Source organism: Budorcas taxicolor, chromosome 1, assembly GCF_023091745.1.
Source record: "Budorcas taxicolor isolate Tak-1 chromosome 1, Takin1.1, whole genome shotgun sequence".
Taxonomy (NCBI): Eukaryota; Metazoa; Chordata; class Mammalia; order Artiodactyla; family Bovidae; genus Budorcas; species Budorcas taxicolor.
In genome coordinates this window covers 177,566,846-177,589,628 of record NC_068910.1, presented here as the reverse complement: position 1 = coordinate 177,589,628, position 22,783 = coordinate 177,566,846, and the positions used below count along the sequence as shown (strand labels likewise).

General features: G+C 41.3%; 1 protein-coding gene across 1 annotated transcript in view; it reads left to right on the top strand.

The window, feature by feature from the left end:
• ARHGEF26 (Rho guanine nucleotide exchange factor 26) overlaps nt 1-10,462 on the top strand; it is a 138,815-nt gene extending 128,353 nt beyond the window's left edge. The window contains exons 12-14 of the mRNA XM_052641663.1: nt 6,769-6,836; nt 8,008-8,112; nt 10,198-10,462. Coding sequence (XP_052497623.1) covers nt 6,769-6,836; nt 8,008-8,112; nt 10,198-10,340 — 316 coding nt within the window. The 3' untranslated portion in view covers nt 10,341-10,462. The remainder of the gene's footprint in view (nt 1-6,768; nt 6,837-8,007; nt 8,113-10,197) is intronic.
• The last annotated feature ends 12,321 nt before the right edge of the window (nt 10,463-22,783 follow it).

Genomic DNA, 22,783 nt, shown 5'->3' with positions numbered 1-22,783 from the left:
CTCCACTTCCCCTTCAGAAATGCAGCCTTTCTGAAACTGGTCATCGCCAGTACCCTCTGCTTCCCCTAACATGCGCATTTCTTTAATTTCACATTATCCAGTTGGGAGACTTGGTGCCATTTCTGATGCTTCTAAGTCTGAACAGATCCATCCTGGACTGGTTCTTCCTGAATGAAAGTATATTGCATCTTCCTACATGTTTCCATCCCACCACCTACCCCCCAGGACAACCGCATATCCTTGATCTTTTGAGGCATCCTCAGAGCCTCTAACTCTTCTCTCCACTTCTGCACGGTTTTACTACTAATCCCCACACTCGGCTTGTTTTGTCTTTTTCTCACTCTGTACATAGCAGGTTCCCAGTGAGTATTTTTTGGAATTGACCCACAATTAATCGAATTCATTTTTCTATATCCAAGCCAAGGTGGACTTGCAACCAGGTGTAGGGAAATACTGCTTCTCTGTCAATCTCTATTCACTGGGATTTTGTTGTTGTTAGTTTTGTGCTGCTAGAGTAAGTGTTATCTAAATTCCACCTGTTTTTCAACATTTGTTCTCAGGGATGTGGTTAAACCCTTTTAAGGATGTACCTCTAAGCCATACTATGTTATATCTGTTTGCTTTTTAAAGATCTTAAGTCACTGTATTATTAATGAGACAATAGTCTGTGGAAAATACAGAAGCTGACCCTTGATAAAAGGACGAGGGAAGAATGTTTTCCTACTGTCGCTTCTCCCCCTGGCCTTTCAAGAGGAATGTTTGGAGCCCGACAGCCCCCTTTGTCTGCCTTCATTCAAATGAAGCCCAGACAGCTGCAGCTGGCATGGAGTGAGGCTGTGGCAAGTGGTGTCCTTGGCTTCCTGTGTTCACAGTGGAATTTGGATGGCATTTGGGTCCAGCCTGTGCAGGACATGTTTAGTAATGAACACAAACTTTTATCTTCTATTTAGCTATAAGATATAATCACCTTAAGCTGCAGAGGTCCTTCTGAAAATTTGTCTCACAAGATGAACTAGACGCCTAATGGATGTAGTTAGTCCCGTCAGCCATTCAGACAGCCCACTCCTGCGTCTCCTGATAAAGGGGCATTGTTTGCAGGCAGTCTTTTGCTCTCTTCCTGCTTCTGTTAATGACTTAATTAACAGGAAGTAAATAGGATGGAATAAAACTGTAAATAGTATGTCTAACCTACTCTTCACCCTTTAAGAAAAATCCAGAGATGACACTTTGTATGGGAAAAATTTATTTTATGTTGTAGTATTTGTTGAATCTACGTCTAATAATCTTTTACATTTGTAGGTGCCCATCAGGATACTTAATCTTTGGTGATTCCTCATCACTGATATCCAGGAAAACGAGAGCAGGTGATGGCGTTGGCCTCTTTTTTTTTTTTTTTAAAGGTAGTTGACCCAGTTCAAGTTAACTCTAGGATGTGTAGACCAGACTAGGTCTCATGAGCTGTTTGATAAGACAGACAAGAAACAATTGATTTAACTATATAGCATGTCACAGAATATGAATTTTAAAACTCTTAGTGAGCTCGGGGAACTACTTTGCTTTGGTTAGATTTTTTAAAATAAGTTTAGCTGGTACAGCTTTATAAAGTTTTGTTGCACAGCATTCATGAGAATGTTTTCTGCCCTGTGGGTTTTCTTTGGATCACATATTGAATTCATCTCATTGAACTCAATGTGTGAGAGAATGAACAGAAACAGCGGTCTCCATGATCACCTTAGGAAGGCTCAGGGGACTTTTTCTCCAAAGGCCATGGGTACAGGAGTTTCAAAAGGAACCATAAGTAAACTTGCAGGCTGTGAAAAGGAGCACAAAAGGTGTCTGGTCAAATGCCATTTTAAAAGGGGTAAAGGAAGGTCAAACAGCAGCTGAAGTCTCTGGGCTTCTGTTGAAAAGCCAGGACGACCCGCTCCAGTAGTGAAGCCCTCTGCGGGCACGTTCATTCCCTTCCATCTCACCCACACTCCTGCCTGTTTCAGTGTGCATGTCTTTTCTAGCAGATGCCTGATATACAATGAAAGTCCAGCCTGGCTGTATCTTTGACCTTTGTGCAGTTAAGTTTAAACCTGTGCATAATCATATAAGGGACAGGTCAAGGTGCTACGATGGCTGACTTCTGAGTGGGGAACTGGAGGTGCATCATTCCATGCTTGCAGACAGAAAGGACTGCGTTTCCAGATATCTGTGTCAAAGGGGTCTCTCCTCAGCTCAGTCTCCTTTCTCTCCTGGTCAGATGGGTTTTACGGAGAAGGCGCCATCCCAGCACAATGCAGGATGCGTTGGATTCTCTGTGTGTTTGTCTTTTGCTCCGATCCCTCACTGATGGCTGTGAAGAGCAAGAGACCCCGTACTACTCACTTCGCAACCCCTGCCTACCACAGGGCTCCTGCAAAGGCAGGGTGAATGCTGACTGAAAGGAGGAGTCAGAAGTGCCTTAAAAGTTGACCTGCCTCGGGTCTCCAGTAGCGGCCTTGGTTGTTGACTCTGGGACTTTGGGCAGAGGGAAATCTCAATGAACTAGGTTTGGTGTGGACTGTTAATTTGTGTTGTCTCATTGTCCCTAGAGAAAATAGCTGTCTGCTTGTGAGCCCTGGACCTGATATCTAAATTTAATAATGGGTATGTCTACGCCTAGGGTTTTCTTGTTCTTAGAATTCCATTTCACGTGGAGCAAGGCTCCTCCCTGCTTTAGAGATGCAGCGCTTTCCGCCTCACGACGGGCGGGAGCTCCTTGGCACAGTCTGTGGAAGCCCCGGGTAATGTCGTGCGGTTTTGATGGCATCTCAGAGGGGGTGGGGCTGATCCCATTGAAGCCCTTTCAAGAAGCGGCTCCTTTCAGCAAGGCAACAAGGAGTGTCTTGTTCTGTGCCCTGGAGTCCCTGTGAGGGGCCGCTGTGTCTAAAGGATGCCATTAGCATCCAGGCAGTATGCCACAGGAGCGAGATTTCATCTGGACTTCTGGAAGCCAGCTGCAGGGTGAGGCTGCCGCTGAGACCAGCCACTCAGGGCCAGAGAGGGTCCACGCTGAAGACTGCAGACGGCAGTAAGGGCTGTGTGAAGATGCCATGGTGAGCTGGACGTGTTTGGATATGGCATGTGGAGACACGGATCGTTTCAGGTTACGCTTGGCAAACAGCGCTTCCATCCTTAAGATATTGTGTAGTTTTCAATTGCCTTTGTACTTTGGAAATTCTTGTTGAGCTTGAATTAAAAAAAAAACAAAACCTTAGACCTAACAAGGGGATTATATGAAAAGAGGTTGTGCTTTACTGCCTCCTTATACAACCTCCTTAAAGCCCTGGACCTGTATTAGAGAGAGATCAAGTTCTTGAAAGCAAGGCTGTGTCACGAGTTTCTATATGAACTTTGCATATTACTACTTGACACAGCAGCTCAACCAGGAACTGGCCTCATTTTTTTCTTTTAAGTAAGTCTGTCTTTCAGCGGATTGCAGTTTCTATCCTTCCTGCCTCCCTGGTTATTTTGTGAGCACTTGCTAAGGAGTGCCGCCTCTTTTATCCCTGGCTGCCTGGCTTACAATCTGACTGTACCACTTAGAAGTTTTACTATGAGCAGGTGCTTAACACTCCAGACTTCAGCTTCATCCTCTGAAAAAAAAAAAAAGGTAATCATTTTCAAAATTGTTGTAAAGATGAGATGGTACTCACTAAATACAAAAAAGCACCATATCTGGCATATATGCAATCCCTTATACTATTTACAGGATTCAGTTCCTGTCCTGGGGGAATCTGTGGCCCAGTTGGAGAAACAGATAAGCCCATAAAAGATGGGGTCAGTGTGCGATGAGTAGTAACAGTTTAGCAGAGGTCAGTGTTTACTAGTTCCTGTTATGTGCAGGCAGATATAGAGATAAGGTGCTTGCCTTCAGGAAGTATGTACCTTCCTAGCAATGTGACAGAGCTGTGTGGAGGAGGGCCTGGGGACAGCATTACCAGAACGGGATGATGTCAGAAATGTGGTTCATGCTTCAGAGGAGGCCAACCTGGAGGAGATGAGCCTTGTGTTTTCAATACTGGGTGAACGTTTTGAACAAAAGAAGCCAGGTATCAAAGTGGACAACAATATAGGATTCCATTTTCATAAAGTTCAAGATAAGCAAAACTTGTCTGTGTGATGGAAATCAGAACAGCAGCTACCTTTGCGGGAGTTCATTGATTGGAAAACAGAAAGGAACCTCCTGGTAGGTCTGGGTCTTGATCTGGGGTGTGAGTACAAGGTTGTACCTAAGTAAACACTTACAGATCTGTATACACTGAAGAATAGTGCAATGTTTTATGCATGTTCTTCAATATGATCTTGTTTAGTCCAATGCTTTTGTGACTACATGGACGATAGCCCACCAGGCTCCTCTGTCCATGGGATTTTCCAGGCAATACTAGAAGGGGTTGCCATTTCCTTCTCCAGGGGATCTTCCCGACCCAGGGAACAAACCTGCGTCTCCTACATTGGCAGGTGGATTCTTTATCACTGAGCCACCACAGGAAACTAAGTAGTGATAATGAGTGGACACAGCTTGGTTAAAAATAGAGGAAAGGTCATACTTAAGATTGAGAAGAACAGGAAAGGTATGGAACAGCATGTCAAATCCCCACCTATAAAAAGTTACTGTCTGGATGGAAGGATGGATACATGTCAGGGAATAAAGATGGAATGACGGAAGCATCTTTCAAGTCCAGGCTACTAAGGCATCCTTATGGTAGTTCTCGTTAGTTTTCTGAGGAACCTCCATAGAGGTTGTACCAACTTACATTTCCACCAACAGTGCACGAGGGGTTTCCTTTTCTCCATACTCTCTCCAGCGTTTGTGATTTGCAGACTTTTTAATGATGGCCATTCTAACCGGTGTGAAGTGATATGTATTGTAGTTTTGATTTGCATTTCTCTAATAGTTAGTGAGGCTGACTATCTTTTCATGTGCCTAGTCGCTCAGTCATGTCTGATTCTTTGCAACCCCATGGACTGTAGCCTACCAGGCTCCTCTGTCCATGGGATTTTCCAGACAAGGATACTGGAGTGGGTTGCCGTTTCCTTCTCCAAGGGATCTTCCCGACCCAGGAATCGAACCTGGGTCTCCTGCACTGCAGGCGGACTCTCTACTGTCTGAGCCACCCGATAATTAGTGAGGTTGAACATCTTTTCATATGCCTACCAGTTAGTCATCTGTACGTCTTCCCTGGAGAAGTGTCTAGGTCTTCTGCCCATTTTTTGATTGGGCTTTTTTTAACTGAGTTGTATGAAAGTGAGAAAGTTAGTTGTTGAGTCCGACTCTGTGACCCCTTGCACTCTAGCCCACTAGCCTCCTCTGTCCATGGGATTCTCCAAGCAAGAATACTGAAGTAGGTAGCCAGTCCCTTATTCCCAGGGATCTTCCCGAGCCAGGGACTGACTTTCTAGACCCAGGGATGGAACCCGTCTCCTGCATTGCACTTCACTCTCTCGAGTCACCAAGGAAGCCCTATGAGCTGTATGAGTTGTTTGTATATTTTGGAGACTAAGCCCTTGTTGGTCACATCATTTGCAAGTATTTTCTCCCAGTCCATAGGTTATCTCTTCATTTTGTTTATGGTTTTCTTTTCTGTACAAAACCTTGTTAAGTTTGATTAGGTCCCATTTGGTTATTTTTTTTTTTAATTATTATAAGGCATCCCTTTCTTAAGAGGTAGAGTGTAGTAGCAGAAACTGACCTGGGTTTGGGTCACTTACCTTGGAACTTCTGTTCAGTCTTCTCATCCTTTGAACAGGCTTTTGGGAAACTTAAAGGAAATAATGGATCTCGAGTGGTATGTCTGACAAGTGCTTCCTAAAAAGATTTTCAAGTGTGTATGTTTGTGTGGTTTATTTAATCACAGTCCTAATATTTGACTGTCCAAATCAGAAACTTGGGGTTACTGTATTACAGAGTAATGTTTGCTCATCTTAAACTTTTGATCTTTTAGTTAAATAACTGTTTCATATAATTATAGTTTAATATAAAAAAATCTTTTTTTTTAAACCTTAAATTTCTTTTGTCTGTAATCACTAAACCACTTTAAGCATCTGAGAACAGAGAATTTCTAGTTCACTAAGGCTTATATTTGCAATGTTTGTTGTAGGAGGACAGAACAACTTTAAATATGGCAGTTTTTCAGCTTTCTCATTTATTTGGAAATGGGTTGAGTGTGCAGGGAGGAGAGAGGAGGGGGTGGCAAGAGAAGAGAGGAGGGGATGGCAAGAGAGAGTTTACTAGGATTTTGTTTCATGAAACTTTATTTTGAAATGTTAAATATCAGGTTGTGAGTGTACAGAGCATCTTTTTGTGACTATAATATATGAGTGCAATCAGCTATTTGTTAACAGGATGATCCCCTGATGAAGGAAATGGCAACCCACTCCAGTATTTTTGCCTGAAAAATCCCATGGACAGGCGAGCCTGGCAGGCTCCAGTTTGTGGGGTCACAAAAGATTCAGACACCACTTAGCAACTAAACAACAACAAACTGCCATATGAGAAATTCCACTTAATAACAAGACAGAGTCATTCAGAATCTCCTGACAATGACTTGTTTGGGGCTTATTTACATTTTCCAGATTGTCATTTTAAAATAACTTACCTTGGTTTTGAAGACCAGCCGCTTACCTTTCTAGAGAATCTCTGCCCTGTTTTGGGGAAAATAAGCCTTTACATTCTAGAATATACCTAATTCTGTAGCTAAGCACTGTTGAACCTCTCAACTGGATGTTTCCTGCGTTTAGGAGTGAGCGAGCCCGCTGGATAACTGCCCTGGGACACAGCAGTGGGAAGCAGCCTCCAGATCGGACCTGTAAGTACCCGGAGGGCTGACAATCTCAAACATAGAGAGCTCTGCCCCCTGCTGGTTGCTGGGTTGTTAGTGGTTAAATTCCACACTACCCTCTTTGTTAAGTTTCCAAGGTTTCCTTCTTGCTGACCCACATTAGCACTGGGTACACCCTGCTTTGGAAGACAAGGGGACAAATTCCAACCTGAAATGCAGTTCTTTACTCTATAAACGTGGCTGATCATTGCATAGCTTTCCTGAGTTTCTTAAATCACCTGCAAGTTAGGTGCATCATTATATACAATACGATAGTGAGAATAAAGTTAAATTTATATTGACTGCCTGGCTTGTACCATCAAGCTCCTACAGTTCTAGTTTGTTAATGGGCAGTAGTAGCATATTTAAACCTTCTCCATACTAAAGTGTATTTTTAACCTTAAGGTAAATCACTTTACCCTTTTGTTATTAAATAATATTGAAAATATTTTAATTTTCTAGGGAGCTAGGAACTGACACAGTGAAGAGTAGTGCCATGTGCTAAGCATTTTGGTTTGACGTTATGCTGCTCTGGGTGATTCTAGCTGGAAGGGCAAATTCAAAGAATTGGGGCAACAACACTGGATCTCCTGGAGCACTCACAAATCACAGCTTAAAGTCAAAGCCAAAGTGACTGGCTTGACATTTCTCTGGAATCAAGTTTCATATTAAAAAACAAAGTAAGAACTCAGGTCAGCCAGGAGCAAGTCGCTGAAGTAAAAGTTTGTCTGTTAGGATCTAACATTTGGCTGGAACTTCTTTTATTTCTGCACTTCTCTGGCAGCTCTCAGGTGCTGCTAGGTGGGCTGGGGCGGCACCCTGGGTGAGAACCGGGAGAACTGCATAGATTTTGGATGTTATCTTCAGCTGCACGGCCTGGGCACATACCCAATCTGTCTTGCCTCAGTTTCCCCCATGGCTGTTTCTAGTTGTATTGTGTGATGTATCTGATGACTTATGAAGGCTATTTTTGAGGGGATTCATGTATCATAAAAGGCCTCTCTTGATTCTGAGCTTCTAATTCTGAAGCTCTTGGCCAAGTAAGGGAGTTCCTAGAAACTCATTTCTGCTTCTTTTTGGAGCCTACCTTTTTTCTATCCATGCTGGTTGAGTGATTTGTCCCTGTTTCATTTCTCATTATATCCCCTTTCCCCCTCAGCACTGACCCAAGTGGAAATCATTCGATCATTTACTGCCAAGCAGCCAGATGAACTCTCTCTGCAGGTGGCGGACGTGGTCCTCATTTATCAGCGTGTTAGCGATGGTGAGTGGGAATGTTTCAGTGGGGCGGTGGTGGTCCAGCATTCAGGGTCTCATTTTATTGTCAATGCTTATGTCCCCTAACCTTTGGTTTTCTCCTATGCACCTTTCTCTCCTTTATCTACACATTACTGTTTCTAAATGTTTTTTAATAAGCTGCAGTTACATGGCTGTTAGTCAAAAGGAACCGTGAAATGTTTCCTTCCTTCCTGGTCCCCCAGTGACCTAGTTCTCATCCCCAGAGGTTCCTCCTTCCTCATTTAAGTCAGATGGGGGACAAGATGGTAGAGTAGAAGGACTCTAAGCTCACCTCCTCTCATGAGCACACAAAAATCACAACTGGTAAACAGCCATCAATAAAAAGATTGGAGCCTACCAAAAAAATATACTATATATCCAAAGACAAAGAAGAAGAAACCCAACAAGATCAAGGGGTGCACTTATGATACAAGCAAATCTCACATTCCCTCCACCCAGGTGGGCGACCCACAAACTGGAGAACAATTATATTACAAGAGTTCTCCCACAGGAGTGAGTTCTGAGCCCCACTTCAGGCTCCCCACCTGGGGTTCTGACATCAGGAGAAGTAGCCCCCAGAGATTTGGCTTCAAAAGCCAGCGGAAGTGTAGGCTCTCCACAGGTCGTGGGGAAGTAAGACTTCACTCTTGGAGGACATACACAAGGTCATGTGTAAGCAGAACCCAGAGCAAAAGCAGTGACTTCATGGGCACCTACATCAGACCTACCTGCGGGTCTTGGAGGTTCTCCTGAGGAAACAGGAGTCAGCTGTGGCTCACTGTCTGGACACAGACACTGGTGGCAGGCATACTGGGTTATGTTCAACCACATGACAATCCTGGTGCCTGACATATTGGCTTATTAGTACCAAGACCTGGTCCTACCCAACATCCCATAGGCTCCAGTAATGGGAAGCCTCAGGCCAACGAACCAACCATCAGAGCGGGAACACAGCCATAAGCAGACAGACTCCCTAAAGAATTCCTGAACTCACAGCCACCTGTAGACACAACCCATAACATGGCCCTGGTGATTAGCCATGTTAACTTGGTCCATCAGAGAGCCAAGACCCAGGTCCACCTACCAATGGGAAGGCACCAGCTAGCCTCTGGCCCTTGGGTGATGTGAGCTGAGTGTACTGTTGAGATATACAGGACATCCCCTGTAGAGCGCCACTTCTCCAAGTTTGAGAAATACAACTAACCTTCCAAATACACAAAAAAACACACAGAAGTTTAGACAAAATGAGATGGCATAGGAATATGTTTCAGACAAGGGAACAAGATAAAACCTCAGAAAAGCAACTTAACTGACGTGGAGATCAGCAATCTACCGAAGAAAGAATTCTGAGTAATGATCATAAAGATGACCTAAGAATATGGGAAAGAACAGATGCACAGAGAAGTTACAAAGAGTTTTAAAGAGTTACAAAAGATAACCACTAGACAGAGTGGAAGGATACAATAACTGAAGTGAAAATCATACCTAGAAGGAATCAACAGGAGAATAAATGAGGCAGAAGAATGGATAAGTGAGTTGGAATACATAGTAGTGGAAATCACTGCCATGGAACAGAATAAAGGAATGAAAACAAATCAGGACAGTTCGAGACTTCCGAGATAAGCAACCTTTAAGGGAAAAAGAGAGTCTGAAAACAAAACAAAACATATATATGTATGTATAACTGAATCACTTTGCTGTACACCTAAAACAAAACATTGTAAATCAACTATACTTCAATAAAAACATAAAGTAAAAAAAATTACTTTCTCGCTACCCGAAGCATCATCATTCCTTTCTTCAACTCGGCCCAAGCTGCTAAACTCTCCCAACCAGCTCACATCAGGGCCTCTGATCATGTCCTGCCTTTCATCATGACATGCCATTGATTCCCTCTTGAAAGGTTTCCCTCTGTTCCACCTCTCTCCTCACCTTGCACCATCTGTGGTATCCAACCTGGGGCAGAATGCTGGCTCTGAAATTTGCCCCTACGCTCCTCCCTTGGAGCCAAACACAATCAAAATTCCTCCAAATACTTGGTGTCCCCTGAGACCTCTGCTCTTTTTTGCAGGCTGGTATGAAGGGGAAAGACTTCGAGATGGAGAACGGGGCTGGTTTCCTATGGAATGTGCTAAGGAGATAACGTGCCAAGCTACAATTGATAAGAATGTGGAGAGAATGGGACGTTTGCTGGGACTGGAGACCAACGTGTAGCCTTTCCAGGGGTATTCTGCCACTGCGAGATTTGCACTACATCATGGTGGGCTGGTTGGTTCAGAGCTGGTTTTGATGTTAATTTTAACATAGCCTAGTTAATTAAAAGAATGGAAACACTTGCCTTTAAGTTTTCAGGTGGTTCTGTTCTCTCAGGAGAACAGCTACTGGACACAGTCCGCAAAGCTCAGTCTGTGCACAGCAATCCTTTTGCAAACCTCTTTAGGTTAACAGAATAGCTGAGCAGTTCACTTCAGGGATCAGGCTGCCTCAGCGACTCCTCATTGTATCATGTCCTGGCATAAAAAGAAAATACATGTAAGATGTTGCATCCTCATTTTCTCTATCTTCACTTAACCAAGAATGTATATTAGCTCTCTTTAAACATCTCCTTCACATAGTTCTTCCAGTAGTACCGAGGTTTTATGTCTTAAAGAAATGCCCAGTTTTGTAACTATTTTTCCTGACTTTTATATTTTAGATCTGATAGATTTCAAAAAGAACTGCTAGAGTTCTGAAGGTGAGCCCAGCCTTTCTAAACCTCTTCCCAGAAAAGGGAGATTGACACTTGAATTTTTGTCACCCCTTTCCTCATTGGAAGGGAAGGAGCCTTAGATTTTTTTTTTTTTTAAATCTTTCTCACCTGACTTTGGTCTTAGGTAAATATATTCTAATAAAACATAGGCTACTCTAACAGCATAGAATTTAGATGCCTCACGTATGTGAGAAAATCTTGAATATAGGACAAGGGTTCTGCTTTTTAAAAACAGACTCAACTGAGCTGATTAGATGACGTGAGGCTGCTTTGCCTTCAATAACATGAAGTTTTTGACAGTTCCTACTCCTATTTGCAGAAGGAAATTGGCTGAAACATACTTTAACCATTTCAAAGAAGGTAAAATTGGACCTTGAAAGGTATCAAGAAGCCAGCATAGTACCTAATTACAACATAACATTTTGACCTTAATGGGAACTCATTTTATTTGCACTAAAGGCCTTGCTTGCTGGATTTGAAGTCTCTTAACTATGGGTATCTGCAGAACTTTATTTCTTCCACTAGTACAAGGACAGAGAAGAGTCCTTATAATTGAATGTTTTCATAAAGAGGGAATGGAGGATTTGGAAGAGTGAGGGGGAGGAATGATTTTTTACTGGCAGCTACTTTCCACCTCTACTCCACTCTCTTCCACGGAGGGCCTGGCAAAGGGAACACCATTCAAGGACTCAGGTCCACGTCTGACATGTCCCCAGCTACCGTCTGCCAACCAGTTTATCTGCTGTAACTGCAGAAGCCATGGCAACTGTAGCTGCGTCGCCCCTGGATCGCTCCCCGTTATCAGTGGAACATTTCTGGGTATAAAGATATTCCAGGTCCTGAGCAACTTGAGGTCTGGGCCAGTCTGTCAGTGGAGAATAGCAGTGGACTTGGCTAGTGAGGTTTCAGGGTTGGTAAAACAAACCACAGACTTTGGAGGAGAGGCTAACAAAATTTAACTAATGGGTCATTTTCACAGAAGGAAAGTAAATGTGTTGCTTTGCAGAGACCAGTTCGCATTATTTTTTGCTAATACCCTGTTAAAACTAAAAATTAGCAACTGTATGAATCCTGTATCAGTATGAGATGTTGAACAGTTCTGGAAATATGTGCATCTTATAAGTCAAAGCCTATTTAGCAAGTGGGTTAATACTGTTTATTAGATAAAACATTGTTTTATAGCAGGTATTAACCCATTCACAATGTTTCATTTTCAGTTCAACTGTGAGTGACACAGTATTGTTTTTCACACCCAGTTCAGTTTCTATGTATAGCTTCTCTGAATTGTACAATGACTTCATTCAGTTACCTGTGGAGAACAAAAATATTATTTTTTGTCCCAGTGAAATGAGACTGCTTGTACACTTTTGGCAAAAATATGTTGAGTTTATAAAGATTTTGTATATACTTGTTCTTTCATGCTAATGTGATTTAATTTACTGTAGGACGTGTTCATTTCAGTACATTTAAGTTTGCTGTATTTTGAGCTAAATCAGTTCTACTCAAAAGGTATCTGTAGCTAATATGAAAGCTGTGTCTGATCTTTTTTGGGTATATGTGGGCCTCAGCTACTCTAAAACGCTGGGGCATTTTTAAGAACTGAACCATCCTATTAAGAGTTTCTACAAAACCTCAAGACTGAATAGCTTATCTCAACTAATTCAGTTATTAACCCTTGGAGTAAACACCTTATTGTTCACTTTGGCCACTCAGTATCTGAACCTTCGTACTTGGGACATTTTACCCCCTTGCGAATCTTGGTGGAGGGACATTTTACCCCCTTGCGAATCTTGGTGGAAGACAAAGAATGACTGTATTATTTCCACAAACTCAGTGGCTTAAATAACATTCCTTTATAGTCTTGCAGTTCTAAAGTCAGAAGTTTAAGATGGCTTGGCTGAATTCTCTGCATATAGTCTCATAAGACGGGGAATCAAAGCATTGGCTTGACTACTTGCCAGCTCATACGTGTTATTTGCCGAGTTCCATTCCTTGTGATTGCTGTATGGAGCCTGTTTCCTTGCTGGCTGCTGGAGGAGAGGGCGGGTGGGACAGTGCTCACTGCTTCCAGGAACTTAGACTGCTTTGCCTTGTGGCTCCTTCCACCTTCCAGGCAGCAGTGGCATGTTCAGTCCTTCTCACACGTGGAATCTCTCTCATCTTATGCTACCAGCTGGAGAAAACTTTTTTAAAACTCATGTTATTAGACCCTCAGAAAAATCTCCCTTATGAACTCAAATTCAGCTGATTTGGGACCTTAATTAGATCTGTTTAATTCCTTGGCCATGCAGTATAACCTAATTGGAGATGTCAACACTTAGGAAGCAGAGATCATGGGGCTTGTCTTAGGATTCTGTCTGCAACAGTCTTTACAACACCTTAAAATGCTAGTTTTCCAGCATTCTTTGCAGCTAAAAGAGAGCTATGTGATAGGATACATAAAGGCATCTCTGTTGCATTTTCACTCAGGTAGTGACGGACCAGGGGAGCAGAGCGAGAGGGAGTATCATCTCTGGAGTAGCAGGATGCACCTTCCTCTTTAGCCCATCCTCCGTGCACTAAGTAACACAGACCACAGTACCTACCACCACTTCCTTTTTGTGGGTGTGGTCCCCAAAGGGCTTACTCTGGGGAGGAAACTCAAGAATCTCAAGCTTCACTTTTTTGGGATTACGGCATACCAACGTCCTTTGGAGGAAACAAAACTTCATTCTGAAGAAAGCTACCATCATCTTAGTTCTCAATTATTTCCAAAAAAATTCTCAAATGAAAGTTTAAGCAAAAAAAAAAAAGAAAAAAAAACAACCTCAGACACAGCATCTGGATACAGGAAAAAACTGATACACTCGTAAGAGAATTCTTAATAGTAAAATCAGTAAGTCACCAACCTCAGACACAGCATCTGGATACAGACAAAAACTGATACACTCATGCTGCTGCTGCTGCTGCTGCTAAGTCACTTCAGTCGTGTCCGACTGTGTGACCCCATAGACAGCAGCCCACCAGGCTCCCCCGTCCCTGGGATTCTCCAGGCAAGAACACTGGAGTGGGTTGCTATTTCCTTCTCCAATGTATGAAAGTGAAAAGTGAAAGTGAAGCCACTCAGTCGTGTCTGACTCTTAGCGACCCCATGGACTGCAGCCTACCAGGCTCTTCCATCCATGGGATTTTCCAGGCCAGAGTACTGGAGTGGGATGCCATTGATAGTAAAAGTCAGTAAAATTGCTATATTTATGGTAAAAAATCCACCTGCCAATCCAAGAAATGCGGGTTTGATCCCTGAATCGGGAAGATTCCCTGAAGGAGGAAATGGCAACCCACTCTGGTATTCTTGCCTGGAGAAACCCACGGACAGAGGAGCCTGGCGGGCTGCAGTCCATGGGGTCGCAAAGAGTTGGACACAACTGAAGTGACTTAGCACGCAATGATAAGTTCTCAATATAAGTAAAAGCCAAAATATAACTTATTAAGTCCAAAGTCACAGCTTGAGAGTTTAACATAGCTGTCTCATTTGATGTGAAAAATAAAAAGTGTAAAAAATAGATAAAAAGCAATGAAAGTGTAGCAGATGGAAATAATAGGCTTCTCTAGGACATGCTGCAACAATTTCAGCACATACATTAAGGCACAGGTAGAATATTTAAATTTGACTACTTCCTGAATTGTAAGACAAGTTTCAACAAATTTTAAAAGACTGAAGTTACACAGAGTGGTTTATGATTATAACATAAATTGGAAATCAGTAACAAAAATTAAGAACTATCCATTTATTTGGAAACTTTTTTAAAATGCAAAACCATAAAACTCAGTAAAAGATAATACAGGGGAAAGTCAAGGTGATCTTGGGTTTGGAGATGACTTCTACCAAAGACATGACCAGTGAAAGAAAAAACTGGTAAGCTGAATTTCATTAAAAGGAGAATGAAAAAACAATCCACAGAAAAAGAGAAAATCTTGAAAAAAAAATCTGGGCAAAGGATTAGCATCTGAAATATACAAAGGACTCTTAAAACTAAATAATTAGAAAACCCAATTAAAAATGGGCAAAAATATGGAAAACTCAAAGATATATAGATAGCATAAGCATATGAAAAAGATGTTCAAGATCATATCTTATTATGCAACTACAATATTAAAATGAGAGAATGACTAAAATTCTAATACCAAATACTGGTGAGGACGTGCGGCATTCACTGCTGGTGGGAATGCAAAAGCCAGTGGGAAGACAGTTTGGCAGTTTCTTAGAGAACTAAACACCATACAATGCAGCAATCACATTCCTTGATACTTAACCAAATGAGTTGAAAACTATGTCCGCAGAAATATCTACACAAAAATTATCTCAGCATTATTTATAATGGCCAAAGTTGGAAGTAACCAAGATAATCTTCAATAGATGAACAGATAAAACTGTGGTACATCCAGACAATGGGATATTAACCAGCAATAAACGTGCTAGCAAGCCATAAAAAAATATGAAAGGACCTTAAATGCTTATTACTAAGTAAGAGTTGCCAATGTGAAAAAGCTATACATTAAATGACTCCAAGTATGTAACATTTTTGAAAAGGTGAAACCATGGAGACAATAAAAGGATCCATGAGGGCTAGGGGTTCAGGGAGAAGAAAGGAGGATTAAGTGGAGCACAGAGGACTTTTTTCAGGGTAGTGGAAGTATTCTGCATGGTTAAGTCATGGTGAATATATGTCATTATACATTTGTTAAAATATACAATACCAAGAATGAGCCCTAATGGAAACTATGGATAATGCATTAATGTTGGCTCATCTAGTTAAGAGGGAGTAAAAGTACACAGGAATTCTATATACAGTTTGATCAGTTTTCCTATAAACCTTAAACTGTTCTAAAAAATATAGTCTTTATTAAACAGTTCCTCATGCAATGCAGGAGACCTGGGTTTGATCCCTGGGTTGGGAAGACTCCCCTAGAGAAAGGAAAGGCTACCCACTCTAGTACTGTGGCCTGGAGAATTTCATGGACAGTGTAGTCCATGGGGTCACAAAGAGTTGGACACGACTGAGTGACCCTCACTAACAGTTCGTTTGGGAAAACTAAATATTTAGGAACCCTGGGATTTCTTTGGAAGGAATGATGCTAAAGCTGAAGCTCCAGTACTTTGGCCACCTCATGCGAAGAGTTGACTCATTGGAAAAGACTCTGATGCTGGGAGAGACTGGGGGCAGGAGAAGGGGACGACCCAGGATGAGATGGCTGGATGGCATCACGGACTCGATGGACGTGAGTCTGAGTGAACTCCGGGAGATGGTGACGGACAGGGAGGCCTGACGTGCTGTGATTCATTGGGTCGCAAAGAGTCGGACACGACTGAGCGACTGAACTGAACTGAACTGAACTGAACTGAAAGCAATACATGTATACTGTGATCCATGTGCTCAGTTGTGTCCAACTCTTTGCTACCCTACAGACTATAGCCCACCGGGCTCCTCTGCCCATGGATTTTCCTCGCAAGAATACTGGAGTGGGTTGCCATTTTCTCCTCCAGGGGATCTTCCTGACCCAGAGACCCGCATCACCTGCATTGCAGAGGGATTTTTTTTAACTGCTGAGCCACTTGTGAAGTCCAGTATAATCCATCAGTTCAGTTCAGTCACTCAGTCATGTCCCACTTTTTGCGACCCCATGAATTGCAGCACGCCAGGCCTCCTTGTCCATCACCAACTCCTGGAGTTGACTCAAACTCACGTCCATCGAGTTGGTGATGCCATCCAGCCATCTCATCCTCTGTCGTCCCCTTCTCCTCCTGCCCCCAATCCCTCTCAGCATCAGAGTCTTTTCCAATGAGTAAATTCTTCACATGAGGTAGCCAAAGTACTGGAGTTTCAGCTGTAGCATCATTCCTTCCAAAGAACACCTAGGACTATCTCCTTTAGAATGGACTGGTTGGATTTCCTTGCAGTCCAAGGGACTCTCAAGAGTCTACTCCAACACCACAGTTCAAAAGCATCAATTCTTCGGCGCTCAGCTTTCTTCACAGTCAAACCTCATATCCATATCTGACCACAGGAGAAACCATAGCCTTGACTAGACGGACCTTTGTTGGCAAACTAATGTCTCTGCTTTTGAATGTGCTACCTAGGTTGGTCATAACTTTTCTTCCAAGGACTAAGCGTCTTTTAATTTCATGGCTGCAGTCACCATCTGCAGTGATTTTGGAGCCCCCCCAAATAAAGTCTGACACTGTTTTCACTGTTTCCCCATCTATTTGCCATGAAGTGATGGGACCAGATGCCACAGAGCAAGCAAAAACTTTACAAAGAGATATGCTGATAAACAACAGACAAGGTAAAGTGGAATTCTAAATAAACTGTCAGGAAAAGGGAAAGAGAGGAACGAAGGCAGGAAAAGGGAGAGAGGAACGAAGAGAGAACCAAAAAACAAAATGGCACACACAAAAAATGTAAGTGATGTAAATATATTAATTAAAAGGCAGATACTGACAGATTTAAAAAGTGACCTAACTATATGCTGTCAACTTTTGGAAATAGTTCAAATGTAATTTTAACGGTAAGTATAGAGTAAATGAATGGAAAAAAGATAGTACCAAGCAAATGCCAATCAAAAGAAAGCTGGATGGGCTACACTAGAACATAAAGCAGAGCAAGTTACCAGGAACCAAGAATACTACCTAAGAATAAAAGGGTCATTCTGTGAAGAAGATGTAACAACCCCAAGTGTGTAAGTACCAAATACTGGAGCTTCAAAATACATGATCAAAAACTAACAGAACTAAAGGGAGAAAACAGACAAATCCACAGTACAGTGGGTAATGGTACAGAACTGAATGACATCAAGGAATGAGACCTAACTGACATTAACCCAGACACTCCACCCAGAAACAGGAGGTTATACTTTCTTTTCATGCAGATATGTAACATTCACCAAAATAGATCACACTCTGGGGAATAAACTTGACAAATTTAAAAAAATTGAAATTAGGGTTTCCCTGGTGGCTGAGAGGTAAAGAATCCATCTGCCAACGCAGCAGAGTTCAATCCCACATGCCACAGGGCAACTAAGCCTGGAAGCTGCAACTCCTAAGCCCATGTGCTGCAACTGCTAAAGCCTGCTCACCCTAGAGCCCAGATTTCACAACAAGAGAAGCCACTGCAGTGAGAAGGCTGTGCACTGCAATCAGAGAGAGCCCCACTTCCTGCAACCAGAGGAAAGCCCACGCAGCAAGACTCAGCAGTCAAAAATAAAATTATTAAAAAAAAATAATTAAAAGAACTGTTTTCCAACTACCATAAAAGAACCAAACTAGAAGTGAACAGAAACACCAGAGAAATCTTTAATCACTTCAAAATTAAACAGCACATTCTTAATCTGTTAAGAGGCAAATATATTGAGAACATAAAAAATATACTGATTGAATGGCACGAGACATTAAGACATGTAGGTTGGGGCTAAAGCAATGTTTTAGAAAGGGATTTATGGTACTAAACACTTATATCTAAGCTGCCACCTCAAGAAATTAGAAATTAAAAAATGTAAACACAAGCAGAAGGAAGGAGAAAAGGATAAATATAGAAATCATATATATACAGAAATCAATGAAACTGAAAATAGAAAATCAGTGAAACAAATAGCTAGTTCTTTGAAAAGACAAATACAATTGATACACCTTTTAGCAAGCTGACCAAAACAGACTGTCAATGTCAGGAATGGAAGACTACATATTGTTACAGATTTGACAGATACTGGTAAGAAGATGCTCAACTTCAACACTGACAAAATGGGCCAGTTCATTGAAAACCACCAACTGCCAAAACTCTAAGCAGTCTTAAAGGTTGGTTGTGCAGCGCTGCTACATCAGCTGTCTCCGCTCACTAACATGCCCTTACACAAACAAGAAAAGTTTTGTCTTATGCCCTGTTCTTTTCCTCACAGTGGATGTGCAACCTCCTGACATCATGACCTCTAAACCTGGTATTTCTCTCCCACAGAAGGCTGCTCTAGTTGTTCTCAGTTTAATAGTTCAGGTACTGTGACTAAAGATTCAGGGACTCTGCATGGATAGCATGGTTCCCAGGGATCAGAGAAAATCTGCTTTTGAACCCTGTAGTTTCTAGTGCAAGTTTGTTCTGATGCACCAGTGTTTACACAGGACTATTTATTTGCATTTCCATCAGCTGTAAAAATGCCTGTATTTGCTGATACCCAGAAGAGAAACCCGTATCTAAGGTTGTAGCGGCTTGCTTTGCGGTGTTTTTGCCACATCTTTGAAAATGACAGCTCCTTCTGAATTCTCTTCTGGCACCTGATAACAGTGGCTTAACTCTTCCACTGTACTAGCCAGTGAAGAGGGGCACATTTTGCCATATTCAGGTCAATGACTTTAAATTTTCTGCACTTCTAAAATTCGTAAGAGAATAACCCTTCCTCTCTAATATGCCTAATGGAAAATCAGATCAGAACACACATATAAGACAACCAAGGAAAACAGCAAGTAAGTACATGAAGTATGTTCATCACTGATCATTATAGAAATAAAAAACAAAATCACAATGAGCTATGAGATTCCACATCCATTCAAGGCAAAAAACAACAAACAACAACTAAAAACACCCAAGTACTGGTGAGGATTTGAAACACTTGGAATCGTAACATATGGAGGGTAGGTGTGTAAAATGGAACACCCACTTTGGAAGTCAGTTTGGCAATTTCTTATAAATTTAAATACAATATAACACAGCAATCCTCACCATAGGTACTTATCCAAGAGACATGAAAGTATCTATCTACACACAGACCTGTACACATATAAAATAATAACTTTACTTATAACAGCAAAAGAAAAAAGAAAAGATAACTCACAAAGCTCCATCAACTGGTGAATCGATAATCAAGCTGTGATGGGCTTCCCTGGTGGCTCCGTGGAAAAGAAATACCTGCCAATGCAGGTTCAATCCCTGGTCTGGAAAGAGAACACATGCCGTGGAGCAACAAGGCCCATGAGCTGCAGCTACTGAAGCCTGCGTGCCTAGAGCCTGTGCTCTGCTACAAGAAACTACTGCCATGAGAAACCTGTGCTCCGCAACCAGAGAGTAGGCCCTGCTCAACGCAACTACAGAAAAGCCAGTGTGCAGCAACCAAGACCCAGTGCAGCCATAAGTAAAAACAAAAATAAATCCTAAACAACATAAAACAAGCTACAGTGTAACAGACACTATTACTAAATACTACTAAACAATAAAAAGGATCTAACGTCTGATACGTATAGCAACGTAAATATCTCAAAAGCATTTTTTGTTAACTGAAAGAACCGAACACAGAAGACTATATGTTGTTCCATTTATTTGAAATTCTAGAAAAGGCAAAACTTTTGAATTTTCTAGTGACCAAAGGCAGATCAATGGTTGCCAATGGGTGAAAGTGGGAGCAGGGGACTGACTGCAAAGGAAACAAAGGACATTTTTAGGTGACAGGAATATTCCATATCAGGGTAACAATTACGACTTAAGACATTTGACAGAATTAACAGAATCATACTTGGGTAACTTTATTAAAATAATATCTTCAAGCTTATTAAAAAGTATGTAACAGTAGTAACATTTTCTATATGTTGAATTTTCAAATATTCTACAATGAATATTTATTTTTAAAATCAGAATAAAAATGCCATGTAAAAACAATTAGTATATTAAAAATATGATTATACTACATGATCACAATTACTTAAATATACATAAACTAGAGCTCAAGAGCAGAAGGATTACCATTTACTTTGGGCAAGAGTACATAAATTCCTCCTACAACTCTCTTACTATTCAAACTTGTAGGGTGGACTTTGTTTTAAAAATGAAGAAGAGAAAATCACTTGCATTAATTGGTACAAATGCATCTAGAGCTTTTGCCCAAGTTAATGATTAAGAAGGTGTTATATGGATTCACTTTTCAAAGACTTTTTAAAAAAAAGATTATTCAGTGCCTTTTCCCCTCATAAGTTTCTGTTTCAGAGTTATTTTTTCCAAGAGTTATCCTTGGTATCAGAATGGTGAGCCAAATAGATTTTTCTTAATATCTTATTCTTTAAAACTACCAAATAACAGATAATGCTAAGACATGGAATACATTTTTCACTAAGTTACATCCTATTCTGTAAACAAAAAACAAATAGCACCATCAGTTAAAACTTCCATCTTGATTGGTTGTAGAGAAGACATAAATTAGAGGTGATAAATAAGTCCTTTGACCTCTCTAAATAGCTCATCTGTTAAACAATCCTTCAGGAATATCTTCCCCATTTGTGGAGACTAAATATTGGTCTGTGAACACAGAACTAATTAACAAGTAATCTGTTTTAACTGCTTTCTGCAAAGACCATTTTGGCCAAGTAACTGAATTTAAACTGTATAGTAAAAGCAAGCAAGCAAAAAAAAAAACAAAAAAACAAAAAAAACACGAACATAAAAACATTCTTCCAGAACAAATAGTACCTAATTATCACCTTGAGTTTAGGGCCAAAACTAACATGTCACAATATGATGCAGAATAAGAATTCAGTGAGACAAATCACTTTGGGGATACTAGCCAAGAGAATGGACTTAGAACACAAAAATTAATATTCAGGACCCTAGGAGGAAATGATGGGTTGACATACATTCCCAGAAATGGGAGCACTACCTGAAGCAGTGCTGTTAAGATCATCACAGTCATCATGATACTCCTTTTCCCCTGGCTTCTTTGGAAGGCACAATAAAATTTGTAGTTTTTATGGTATACCAGGGTGTTCTTCCAAGGTTTGTCTTTTTACAGTATTTCCAATACTACATCTTTTCTCAGATATAAAGGTCAACCTGTTATATCACAAAATAAATGATAGAGATAGAAGCCTCAGCAAACAACACTCAATGATGGATAGTTAGGTGTTGCACTTAACACGCTTTCTGCCAAGTTATACAAAAGACTACTAAAAGTGGCTAACTAAAGCAATAAAGGGTTTACTGTTATCAGAGTAAGTCCATGTGCAGGGCAGTTGCAGAGTTGGATAATTCAACAGCTCACTAGTGTTATCAAGGACAAGGCTGATTTCCACCTGCCTGCTGAGCCAACCTAGTGATTCTAAGATGGCTACAGCAGTTCTAAGTGCCAAATACAGACAAGAAAATGTCCAAAGGAGGAGTGCAGAATTTCCTCCGCGAAGTATTAGTGAGGAAGATCTTTCTCAGATGCCCCCGGTGCAGACCTCTTCTCAGCTGACATCAGAGAAGACAGGTCCACATATTCATGCCTGAACAGTTACTTAAATGGAGAATAAGACCATGCATGATTGGCTTAGACCAAGCATGATTCACCCTTGGGGAAGAGGGTCCAACAGCCCTGGGAACAAGGCTGCACAGAGGACGGGACACACGGACAAGCAAACAGGAAGGGAAGGACGAAAAGGCTGTTTGACAAATAACAGTATTTGTATTAGTTTAAATCTGACAGGGCTGCACAGTACATGTCAGACTAGCTACCACTGGCTGAGAGTATAAAATAGCACTCAGAGCATGAGGAGAAAAAGCGTAACCTAATGGATCATTAAAAATATTTTATGGACGAGTAACTACCATTTAGTGAGTACGTAACTACCATTTAGTGAGTACCCAATACGTGCCAGACACTAGGCTATGCACTTTACATATAACAAGGTATTTAATTCTCACAACTGTTACCTGTATTTTACAGATAAAGAAAATGGGAACAGAGAGAAGCCAAGTAATTTGCCTAAGGTCTTAGGTAGGTGACAGTGCTAAAATCTGAACTTAGGTGGTCAGGCTCTAGACTCATGCTCTCTGTTGCTACATTATGCTGCACAGGGTGATATAAAAAGGCTAAAAATATATTCTGAAAAGACTAAAAAAAAATCAAACCAACCAAGGGA